The sequence below is a fragment of the Ostrea edulis genome, chromosome 7 (genome assembly GCF_947568905.1).
Source record: "Ostrea edulis chromosome 7, xbOstEdul1.1, whole genome shotgun sequence".
NCBI lineage: Eukaryota > Metazoa > Mollusca > Bivalvia > Ostreida > Ostreidae > Ostrea > Ostrea edulis.
The window spans coordinates 52,229,129-52,241,769 of NC_079170.1; the positions used below are offsets into that span (position 1 = coordinate 52,229,129).

The 12,641-nt window shown below is 35.2% G+C and overlaps 1 protein-coding gene across 1 annotated transcript; it reads left to right on the plus strand.

Annotated features, from left to right (window-relative positions):
- The first annotated feature begins 8,939 nt into the window (after nt 1-8,939).
- Nucleotides 8,940-12,215, plus strand: LOC125653259 (uncharacterized). Its single transcript, XM_048882634.2, has 4 exons — nt 8,940-9,261; nt 9,498-9,732; nt 9,988-10,139; nt 10,682-12,215. The coding sequence occupies exons 1-4, from the start codon at nt 9,222-9,224 to the stop codon at nt 10,960-10,962; spliced, it is 708 nt and encodes a 235-aa protein (XP_048738591.1). The 5' UTR covers nt 8,940-9,221; the 3' UTR covers nt 10,963-12,215.
- The last annotated feature ends 426 nt before the right edge of the window (nt 12,216-12,641 follow it).

A 12,641-nucleotide genomic window follows, 5' to 3' on the forward strand; every position in this document is an offset into this window, starting at 1 on the left:
GTTAAATCCTGTCTTCACTTACCATTCGGATTCCAGACGACAGTGCATGTGTGCTGCTTCTGACTGTGCCCGATTTATCATTCTTTGCGATGGAAAATCACCAATTGTGTTCTTGAATATTCTGCTCAATAACGAGATTCTTCTGTGCAAGTTTATTGTAAAATTGTGGACTCTTATGGATACACCACCCGAAATTTCTCATTGTGTGCGAGACCTTTTACGAATGTGTTTGAGCACGTACCCACTACATGTTCTGAAACAACCCTATATCGCGACACCTGGTGGGAAACTTTAATTGAAAACTTTGATATTTATCTGTCTGACGACCTATGTGGGCTGTCCCAATATGACTTGTATTTATTTATCCTCGGCGGAAGAAGCATGATCTCAAACTTGCCTGATTTTGACATTCCAGAACTACATCTTCTGAACTTTCGTTTTATAAGTGTATCATAACAAACTTCGAGTTACACTGTAACTAAATCTTGTATGCTTGTAACCTGTAGTTTAGGTATTTTTGTATTCTTCCTCTCTTCCATTTATAATTATTTGTATTCCTTGTATTATTTTGCACATTTGCATGTATTGATTAATGCACTACCATTGTTCTTGTATTGTAATGAATCTCCATCTGGAGGAAAGAAAGAAAAAAGAAAGAAAGGGATGAGTTTATGTAAAAGTTCGTACATTTACCGACATGATGCGGATTTATAGTGAACCCGAAGAGATACAGCTTGAAAGAGAGATTGAAACAGAACCAACGAAAACTAAGGTGAAGTTTACGATCCATAGTATGAGGAATTAATAGATATGAAATAGCTAAAAGACTAACAGACAATGTCTGCTTGAATGGAATTAAAAGGTCGTCTCATTATTAATTTAAATATTGAGATCCAAGTATTTAGTTTAGAAATAAACTGCTAGAAGTCCTCCCTATTTAGGATTGGAATGCTGCGGTCACAAAGTCTTAATAAGTTAAACTAAAATTGTAAATTGTTTAGCGTCCCGCTCGAAATTAAATGACTAATCCAGGCACTGCTGTTGAAGATTTTTTCCCTTTATATCCTCATTTAAAACTTCGATCTCCTATTGACTATTGAGGTCCCATCCTAACCCCGGGGGCCAATAATTTAGATAATTCTAAATCTATATTTTACAAAGGAAGCCTTTACCTAAGTCTTGTCTTTTCTCGTCCAGTGGCTCTTGAGCAAAGATTTTAAAAATATACCACCATATTTTCACTATTTCTTTTATTATTATTTCCCCATTGAAAGGGGTGTGACCCTTCATTCCAACAATTTTGAATCCCCTTCAACAATTATACTGTATGTACCTGTACGACAATGCACCAGCCCACCTGGTTTATCTACAGTACCATATCCAATCTAATTAAAATTACATGTTAGACCCGCTTGCATATTCAGCGTTAGATCCGCTCGCATAAAGTGAGTATCTATACTTATAAATTAACAAATTTTGCCAATAACTACGAAACGCTTGCTCCTGAGTTACTGCTTGCACCTTTGATATTGTTTCATTCCTGGTGTAAATCTTGTTCAATTAGTAAATGTCGTAAAATTAATTAAAAACCTACTTTCGTTTTCGATAAACTACTCTGAAGTAGCAAAAATGAGAGTGCAGTGGCGGATCTAAGCCCGTTTTCTTTTTAATGACAACTTAGGTAATAACTTAGATAATACAATATGAAGTAAATCCGTTGTTGATCAATGCTTGATTTTGATCTTACAGAAGAAATACGTTTCAATAGTTTTTAATAAATTAAATATGCCTGTTCGATTCTTCAATCCGTGATTGTAGTCTTCAATCAGCCATATGATAATTCCCAGAACGAAGAGCCAAGAACGAGGCATTACATCACTATAGACGCTTAGATCTACAACCAATCGCACATTCTCGGACCTTTCCGGCAAGTCTAGAAGTTGCGATTGATTTACATGATCAGCATAGGTGCTCAGTGTTAGTTGTACTTATAATAGTTTTGACTAGGTCCATATTTATTATTTTATGAAGATTTATAATGATAGTACTTCAAAGAAGGACACCCCCTCCCGAGACCTTAAATCAATATTCATCTGATATTTTCGATGTTACCCCCCCCCCCCCCCCCCCTTGATTATAAAATAAAAGCCACTGTTACGACTTTTTGTAATAATTTATTAACAGTTACTGATATACAAAAAAAAAACCCACATGGATAAACACAAAACACTTTTTGATTTGGTTGAACATGTTTTGTGATGACACAGATCTTGAAAGTAATAAGTCGAAAATTGTCCAATTTTTCAGATATTGAATGGTCCGGGGCTGTTATGGGAAGTTTGCAGTTTATAACTTTAAAGTTAAAACATTTTACCGAAACTAGGTTGTACACTACCTGAAAATGTCCAAGAAATCAGGCCACTGTTTATAATATAGCAGTTTTTCTGTTTGTCATTCATATAGTGCATTACGTTTTTGATCATTGCGTTTGACGAGAAGAAACGACGCATATTTATAATTGTCGCACTGGTCAAAAACTATCATTATAAACACATTCGTAATACTGAGTTTCAAATTTTAAGAACGACCGTTCATTTTGTCTTTGGTCAACTATTTGGCATGACGGATTACAATTGCATTCGTAAAATCATTATCTAATTTTCAATTCGGAAAGAGATCTCACTTATGTTACATAAGGAACATCTCATTTGGAACTCTAAGTGACTGCCTACGAGTAATAATCAAGTTTTATTTTTTTCAATGACAATTGTGTGTTGTAACTTGTATTAGGTTATAGGGAGAAGAACTCGTGTAAGTTGTACGATCTTGCTTCTGATCCTTTTGTATATATTATATACAATAAATACGTTCAAATTAAATCAATAAAGTTTTATTTACTGTATATGATATCAATAAATATAACACAATGATCGCAATTCATTTGAATTAAAGATATCGTTCATTCAATTCATGTGGACAACTATTCAAACACGCAATATTATTTAATTGTGATTTGCCGCGCTTCATCTAGTGCATCTAATTTTAATTAGATTGCACCATTGCAAAATGTTCAGATTTACCAATTTGTTTATGCAGTTGTTATCAAATTGGAGAAAAATTGTATGATAGGTCGGCTCCTCCCCGACATCTTAGTTTTTTCAAATTAAGGGGGTACTCTACGTCATAATGGCTGACTTCCTTTGAAAACATGGATGAAAATATAAATATCAACAATATTTGTCAATTCATTTTAAATACCATGGAGTAACTCAGTAGGTTAGCACGTTGACTGATGAACTGTGTAGGTCGTGTGTTCGAGTGAAGCTGGTGTTTTAAATTTATTTCAGATTGCTTTCTACTAAACTCCATGTATTGACTAAATAAAGTAAATTTTGAAAAATGTCAATTTCAAAATATTGTTCCACATATCCGGTCCTTGAATTCCCATCAAATTTCCCTGGTGTAGCAGTCCTCTTTAAAGGGGCGTGAACACAATTTGAGCTGAAAATTGTAAAATTTTGTTTTTCGATTTTTAGGTCACCTGAGTAAACAATTTCTTGATAACTTTTCAAATTTGGTATGAATCATCTTTGGGACACATCACCGCGATGGTACAGAGGTTAGAGCGTTCGCCCAGCATGCAGAAGACCGCGGTTCGAATCCCGCCGGCGAAAATACCTAAGTCGTTCTTAAAACAGGTAGTGACTTTCTATCGCCAAACGCTCGGCATCAGGTGTGAATGACATGGGTCCTCGGAGATGACCTTAAAAACGGATGCCCCGTGTCACGTTAAAGAACCCTCACTACTCAATGACCGTAAGCGATGAGCAAAGGCCTAAATTTTAAGCCCTTCACCGCTCTTGGTGAAGTCTCCATATGAGAGAAAGAGAGAGAGAGAGAGAGAGAGAGAGAGAGAGAGAGAGAGAGAGGATTTGAGCAGTAAATTTTTCGATTTTTAATGTTTAGAATGCTTAACTAAGGTATTACTAATGATCAGCAAAAAATTGAATGTCAGTACTCAAAGTATGTACATGGGAGATACAGAGGTCCAAGTCCTTGCTTTCATGCTTTTGTTTACATAGGTTAAATAAACTAGTAAAAGTTTCTTTTAAAGCAGATTTTTTTCAATTTATAAGTGAATTCTTAACAAAATTAAATAGTTTCTAAAGTTTGGTACATCTCATTTTGTTTTAAATATGCTATTCTCTATTAAACAGTCTAATGTAAACATAAACATGGCACGAACCTTGTTTACATAACAAAGAATTACAAGTGCTGTATCTCACTTATAACTCAACAACTGATATTTAAATTTTGGTTGACCATTAGATATAATTTAGTAAAGCATTGTAATCAAAATGGAAAAATAAAATTTGAAATTTTTCCAGCTCAAATCGTGTCCATGCCCCTTTAAACAAAATACAATCAATCAATCTTTGGGACGGGGGGGGGGGGGGGGCATAAATTGTAAGTTTCAGGACTTCTGCACTCCTGGAGCCTTAGGGACGGGGCAAAAACTGCCAAAACGTGACAAATTTTCAAAATTCTTCTCTACAACCGCACATGTACATATGTTTAAGAGAAACTAAATAGCGATATAGAGCAGGAAGGCTTTTACCAAAAAATATAAATTTCATGATCCCCGGGTAAGGATTCTGACCCCAGGACGGGGTCAAACTGGGTATATAATGTTTATGTGTTAAACACTTAAATACCATCTTCTTTAGTGCTATTGATGCTAAATGGATATGCAGAAAGAGCAGGTAGTCTTTTACCAAAATTGTAAATTTCATGATCCCAGGGATATAGGATTTGATCCCAGGGCGGGGCCACACTTAGTAGATAGTGTTTATGTGTAAAACACTTATATAACACCTTCTTTAGTGCTATTGACACTAAATGGATAATTAGAAAGAACAGGTAGTCCTTTACCAGAATTGTAAATTTGATGATAACAGGGGGAAGGGGTTTTGGTATTAGGGTGGGGCCAAAATGGTCAGTTATCAAATGTGTGTACAATAGAAATTTTAACTTCTTCTTGGCAAGGATCCGGGTTAAAATAGGTCCTCAGTACCCCTTGCTTGTCGTAAGAGGCGACTAAATGGGAGCAGTCCTTCAGACGAGACCGTAAAAACCGACGTCCCGTGTCACAACAGGTGTGGCACTATAAAGATCCCTCCCTGCTAAAAGGCCATAAGCGCCGAATACAGGCCTAAATTTTGTAGCCCTTCACCGACAGTGGCGACGTCTCCATATAAGTGAAATATTCTCGAGAGGGACGTTAAACAACAATCATTCAATCTTCTTGACAACTACTATTCCAATTCTTTTCAAATTTGGTATGAAGCATCTCTAGGACAAAGGGGACATAAATTTCAGGATCCTGCACCTCTAGGGCCTGAAGAGTGTGGGAAAAACCGCGAAGAATTGACTAATTTTCAAAAATCTTCTTTTCTGCACCTGCGTATCTTTAAGAAAAACTAAATGCATAGTGCTATAGAAGAAGGCCTCTACCAAAATTGTAACTTTCAGGAACGATCCCCGGGGTAGATATTCTGACTCCAGGGTGGGGCCAAACTTAGTATGTATATATGTGCTAAACAGATAGAGGATATCTGCTTTAATGCTAAATTAAAACTAAATGGATATTTAGATGATGCAGATAGTCCTTTACCAAAATTGTAAATTTCATGATCCTAGGGGGTAAGGGTTTGGTTTCAGGGTGGTGCCAAAATAATTATAATGATTTAAACAACTTTTTATACCCCCCCCCCCCCTGCAACAAAGTTGTGGGGAGATATACTGGAATCGGGTTGTCCGTCCGTCTGTTGACGCAATCGTTTCCGGGCTCTAAAGCGTCATCCTCTCCACCTACAGTCACCATATCATATACATGTATATGGTCTACCCATTGGACGAAGATGTTCCCTATCGATTGTAGTGTCAAAAGATCAAGCGCACTGGATATCGAAGTAGCAATTTGGTTTCCGGGCTCGAAAGCGTTATCCTTTCCACATACCGTCACAAAATCATACATATGGACTACCATATGAAGGAATAAGTTCCCTATTGATTTTGGGGTCAAAAGGTCAAGCGCACACCTAGAGAAGAGACTACTTAAGGTTTTGCCATGCCCTTTCTTTTTGACACTCAGGAAAGAGGTAATTTATACCTACTAACAACACCGTTTGGGAGATTGGGGTAAGCGGGGGTATTCTTAGTGAGCATTGCTCACAATACCTCTTGTTTAAGTTTGCTGATACCGTATTAAATCGAAATGCATATTTAGGAATAGCAGAAAAGGATATACAAAAAATGGTGAATTTCGCAACCCATTGTTTTGATCCAAGGATGAGTCCAAATTAGTTTAGTGATATCGTTTAATGTTAATGCATATATACATGTATTATATTATGTAACGGCTTTCTTCAGTGTATGCACTTTTGAGGGCATTGCAGTTTTAAGAACACATCTTGTTTTATACTGTTTTGAATATTAGAATTTAGCTTTGATATTCAGAAAAGGAATTGTTTCTACATTCCATAACCTTGGGACTAGTGATACTTTTAACTAGTACTCAGGTGACCGATAAGGCCTATGGGCCTCTTGATAAGGTTTTTAATGCTTAATTAAGGTATTCTAATGGTCAACCAAATGACAAGAGATGTTTGTAAAACACATATCCCCCCGGTGCAAATTTGAAAAGGGTTATACACACACATCATTTAATTGATAGTAATATCATCAATTGAAAATACTGAGCGGACAATATCTTTCTATGACAAAAGTGGATTGACCATGTGAACTAAAAATCAATAGGGGTCATCTACTCCTTATGCTGTACCAGTGTACCAAGTTTGGTGTCAATCAGGCAAATAATTCTTAAAATATAGAAGAAAATATATTATTATGTCCACTTTAACCCTTAACTGTGTGAATTTGAAATTAATAGGTGTCATCTTCTCCTAAAGATGTACCAGTGTACTAAGTGTGATGATGCCTGTCAAGCAAAATGTTCTCAAGATATTGAGCGGACAATATATTCCAATGTTCAGTTTGACCCTTGACCATGTGATCTCAAAATCAATAGGGGTCATCTCCTGAAGATTTACTAGTGTACCACGTTTGATGTCTGTCAAGCAAAGGGTTCTCAAGATATTGAACAGACAGTATATTTTTTATGTCCAATTTGACCCTTGACTATGTGACCTCAAAATCAATAGGGGCTACCTTCTTCTAAAGATATACCAGTGTACCAGGTTTGATGTCTATCAAGCAAAGGGTTCTTTAAACATTGAGTGGTCAGTATATTCCTATGTCCAGTTTGACCATCTGACCTGAAAATCAATAGGGGTCATCTACTCTTTAGGATGTACCAGTGTACCAAGTTTGATGTCTATCAAGCAATGGGTTCTCAAGATATTTAGCGGACAGTATATTCAAATGTCCAGAGTAGATTGACCCTTGACCTAAAAAACAATAGGGGTCCTCTTCTACTCATAACCAACCCACATATGAAATATCTTTACGTTCAAGTGAATGGTTCTCAAGATATTGAGCGGACAACATGTGGTCTACCGACCAACAGTTGCAAAGCAATAAAAGAGGGGCATAAATATCAGTTGTTGAGGTACAAGTACTATATAACACTCAATTCTTTGTTACGTAAACAAGGCCCTTTTCATGTTTTTGTTTACATACAAATTACTCAAAAATATCATGTTTAAAGCAAAATTAGATGTGACAAACACTAGAAAATGCTAAAAATTGTGTTCAGAATTAACTTGTAAATTGAAAAAAAAAATGCTTTAAACGAAACTTTTACTAGAATATTTAACCTACTTGTTTACATAACAAAGAATTGTGAGCTCTGCATATCCCACGTACCTCGAAAACTGACATTAAAATTTTTGCTGATTTTTTCTAAATATTGCCCACAGGCCTTATCGGTTACCTAAATACTAGTGAAAAAGTATCACTACTTCCATGGGCTATGAAATCTAGAAAAAAAAAATTCCTGTTCTGAATATCTACATGTAAGCTAAATTCTAATGTTCAGCAACAGTATAAAACAAGATGTTTTCTTAAAACTTCACTGCCCTCAAAAGTGCATACACCGAAGAAAAGCTTTAAATAATAGATGTATTAACTTTAAAACATCAAAAGATATGACTAATTTGGACTCATCCTACAGTCATAACCCTGGTTATGACATTCACCATTTTTGTACATCCCTTTCTGCTATTCCTAAGTATGCATTTAGATTTTATACAGGATCAGCAAACTTACACATAAATACTATATACTAGGTTTAGCCCCATCCTGGGGTCAGAACCCTTACTCTGGCGATCATCAAATTTACTATTTTGGTAAAAGACTAGCTATTTACCTTTAATTTAGTATTAAGAGCACTAAAGAAGATTTTATTTAAGTGTTTTACACATAAACACTATATAACAAGTTTCACTGTTTGGCCCCACCCTGGGGTCAGAACCCCTACCTCGGGGATTGAAGTTTATAATTTTGGTAAAGGCCTTCCTGCTCTACATCACTATGCGTTTAGTTTTTCTTACACGTGTGTGGTTCTTGTGAAGAAGATTTTTGAAAATTTGTCAATTTTGAGCAGTTTTTGCTCCTCCCTTAGGTCCCCGGGGGGAGCTAGAGTCCTGCAATTTACAATTTCTGTTCCCCTTGTCCCAATGATGCTTCATACCAAATATGAAAAGAATTGGAATGGTAGTTATTAAGAAGTTAAATATGTTCAATTGTTAACGCACGACGACAACCAATTGCAATATGTCACCTGAGTTTACTCATGTGACCTTAAAATGGAGAAATTAAATTTGAAAAAAAAAAATCAGCTCATATCGTGTTCATGCTCCTCTAACAGCTACACGAGCTCTTTGTTTAGTACTAGATTTAGCATTTTGTATTGTCCCAAATGGAGTGCACTACTGCGAGGAATTCATTATAATAATTCATTCGTCCCATCGTCATTGATCGACGATGTTTACCGCAAATGCGATCTAAATAAAATTGAAGGTCATTAAGGGCAACTTAACATGGCGGGTAGATAATTATGGAAGGTACACCACAGAGATGATGTGAATTTCCTGTTCTGTTTTTGAACTTGATTCGATGGAGCTGCGAAGTCGGTGGATGCATTTCTTAACAGTACGGAAGCGTTGTGTTGCATTAAATACAGACTTCTTCCTAGTGTGATGGAGTGCTTACACCTGTTGATAATTGTGACAGCATTAGGTATTACTTTTTTTTTTAATTTCTATGCCACGCGTACGTTCTGAACCCTAATCATTTAAAGTGTAATTTCCTAATGACAAACAATAGTTTTCTATCCACTTTAATTGTAATGAAAGATGATTACATTTATTGAATGAAAATCTGTATTATCTCTATACATGTAATTATAAAAGTAAGAAATTATTAGAAATAATATGCTTCACAAGTCCTCCTAATTTGTATAATTTATGTATTAGGCTTTTCAGATACAAAATATTGTACATATTATGAGAAAGGCTTAGATTGGAAAAGCTGGAAGACAAACTCGTCATCTTACAACCTTCATTACAAAATTAAAAAGTCCAGAGTTTACTGTAGCTTTGATGAATACTGCTGTGGAAGTAGCTGTTGTAGGAATACCAGTTACACTACGTACAACTACTACTACTACGACAGTTACAAGTCCACATACACAGAGGACAGCTATGAAATGTAAGTACAAAAGTGATGGGTCGCTAGAGGAATCAGCAACGCAGTGAAAATGATTCTAGAGAGAATTGCTTTTACCACAAAACAAACATGTGAGACATGGTTACATGATCATCAGCATTATTGATTTATTATATAAAATTTGTTGTTATCAATTAACTACAATTTCTCAGTTTTAGAATCAATACATGTCCGATATGTTATATGATTTAGATACTGAAGTGTCTATTGACTAGATTTTTCGAATTGTGTTCACAGTTCCTCTGGTAGCTCGCTGGGGATAGCGTTTGCCCTTGTTGTCGGATTTTCCTTTTGTATAACATGTTGTGTTGCCTGCTCCAAGCGAAGCGAAAATACAGATTCACCGTTGCCTATGAGAAATGCACAACCTATTGTTGCTTATTCTTCAAGTAAGATATGCCTAATTTATATTTCAGACATAAAGGAAAATAGGATACACAGCTCGATGTATAGAGATATTTAATCTCTAACGTTGTTCATACATGTTATTAGAAAGGCAGGCTACTTATGCTGGCCTGAATTTCTTTAAATACACTGAAGTCGAACTTAGACGTAAGTTTGAGATTTTACTCAAAGTTTGACTGCTCAAATAAAAGAACACTCCAATTTAAGTTTGAGATTTTTTCGAGAAATCTAAACCATTATTGAGCTGTAAATTCGCCTATTATTTCACGGTTTCTCGTCATTGTTTTTGTTACAAACTTTTGAATTCACGGTTTGTGTACATGCGATAGAAATGGCTAGGTTTGCCAACCAAATTACAGAATACCTATGGTATGGCTTGGTTATTTTCACTGCAGTTGTAATTTCACTGTTAAAATGGCGAAGATCAAATGAGTGAAAATAAGGCTTCATACAGTATGCTCAATATATAGGAAATTGCTATTTAAAGAAATACAGAAGTTAACTTGTATACATGTATTATTTGCAGACAATGGAACTGTAGTGATACGACACACACAGCAGGACGAAGTTTTATCTACGTCATCAACATCTTCCACCTCCGACAGGGAAGGCAGCTCACATGGATCAGAATTACAAACAATTGGCCCTATACGTTCATTTGGATCGCCTTCAAATGGGATTCAGGGTCCAAGACTCTCTGCAAGTGCAATGGAAGAACCCCCGCCACCTTATGACGTTGTTATGTCGCAAAATTATCCCATTATCAATGAGACTAAACATACAGAATCAACTGAAGACGATTCTTAAAGATTATGTTGGAATGAGTAATATTATTTCGATTAAGGTACATGTACTATGTATGATCTTTGAGTTTGTTTTTGTTTTTTGTTTTGGTCATTCGATTGTTGTTTTCACCTCTTTTTTATTCAATTAAACATAGCAAATTAGACATCATCTTCACAAAAGAAGAATGAATTTATTAAGATACAAATACCACATTTCTTTCACTGAGAAAAAAAGTACCTTGTTTAGCAGAAACGCCAAAATATTTTGGGAAGTTATCATAAAGTTAAAAGTATATGCTACAAATACGTTATAATCAAATCCTCAAGGATCAAGCACAAGTATTGTAGATAACTTTTATTTCGCGATACCTTATTTCTGCGTGGATACACTGATATATTTATTTACGAGACATAATTTTCGAGAATCATCATTTATTGTTTAGTCTTCTATGTGTAGAAGTTTTTTTTCGTGAGAACTTTTCGCAAATGGCTAGTATCGCAAAATTACACGAAAATAATATTCTTGTGAATTAAATGTGATTTAATGTAAATTGAAAAGTGATCACACCATCCATCTCCGAGATCGTGCATGTAATTCTCTCACTGTGAAAATCAATACATTTTGATGTACTAGTCTCCGGTTAAGAATTATTTACAGTTTTGAAAACTATACAATAATTATCCTTATATAACTCATGCGTGTCCATTGACAGATATTTGCTCAATACGGTGCCACAAACAATTGACTTACTGAATATGGTGAGTACGAAAGACCTGAGGGGGTATGTCTTTAGTCTTATAAGCAAAAATAATTGGAATCGCGATTTACTCAATTAGTTCTCGCGGATGACTAAATCCGTTCCCACGGATTACCAAATCTTTTATTTAAGCTTATAATGAATTTGGTTCCAACTTATCGTTATGGTTGGTGCTATTGAATATCTTAGTTATTCAAAATTGTGTAAAGCACTGGCGAATAAATCAACAAAAATGAATTTTCATTAGCTACACGAACCTATTCAAAAGGCAAAGCACGAGAGTATGTGGAGAGGCGTTTTACATGTAATTTCTGATTCTGTTATGAAACACGTAATGGTAAGAAATGGTGGCCACGTGATCTTGAATAATATCATGGCTTCCTCCCCTAACAAAAATGATAATCACATGGTGTGGATAACTTGGTAACTAACACATTTGTACTTATATTTTTACTACGATTCTTGTGGTTGGTTATGAAGGCAATATGGATTTTTGGAATAAAAAACATGAAGTTGATTTTCAATGTTACTGTACTTTGTGTATAAATACTATACAGAATACTAAAAGGTCTACATATGTTAGGAATTTTCTTTCTCCATCAAAATTAACAATCGTGCTTAAATTTCAAAATAAACATAGCTCGCTGTTTAAAGCTGTATGATCCGATGTTCATGTATTTTTTTGTGTACATAATTGCTTTAGAGCAGATTAATTACTTTATAAAGTTATTAACTTTCCCTTAATTACATGCTTGAAAACATCTGCATGTAAAAGAAAACAGCGAGAATATTATTTAGAAAGTAAATATGTGTACCCACGCGCGTCAGGGGAATCCCAACATGATGTATTAACTCATACACAACTGTCTAGTTTTAAGGCTGAAAGAGCGTAAAACAACGAATTAATACGAGGTATTTGATATTTTTATTTCTATTAAACTTG

Bases quoted from the DNA above. Each gene is read 5' to 3' on its own strand.
- LOC125653259 (XM_048882634.2), top strand. From the start codon at position 9,222: ATGGAGTGCTTACACCTGTTGATAATTGTGACAGCATTAG. The intron at 9,733-9,987 runs GTAAGTACAAAA...TTGTGTTCACAG, and splicing joins ACAGAGGACAGCTATGAAAT to TTCCTCTGGTAGCTCGCTGG. The intron at 10,140-10,681 runs GTAAGATATGCC...TATTATTTGCAG, and splicing joins TATTGTTGCTTATTCTTCAA to ACAATGGAACTGTAGTGATA.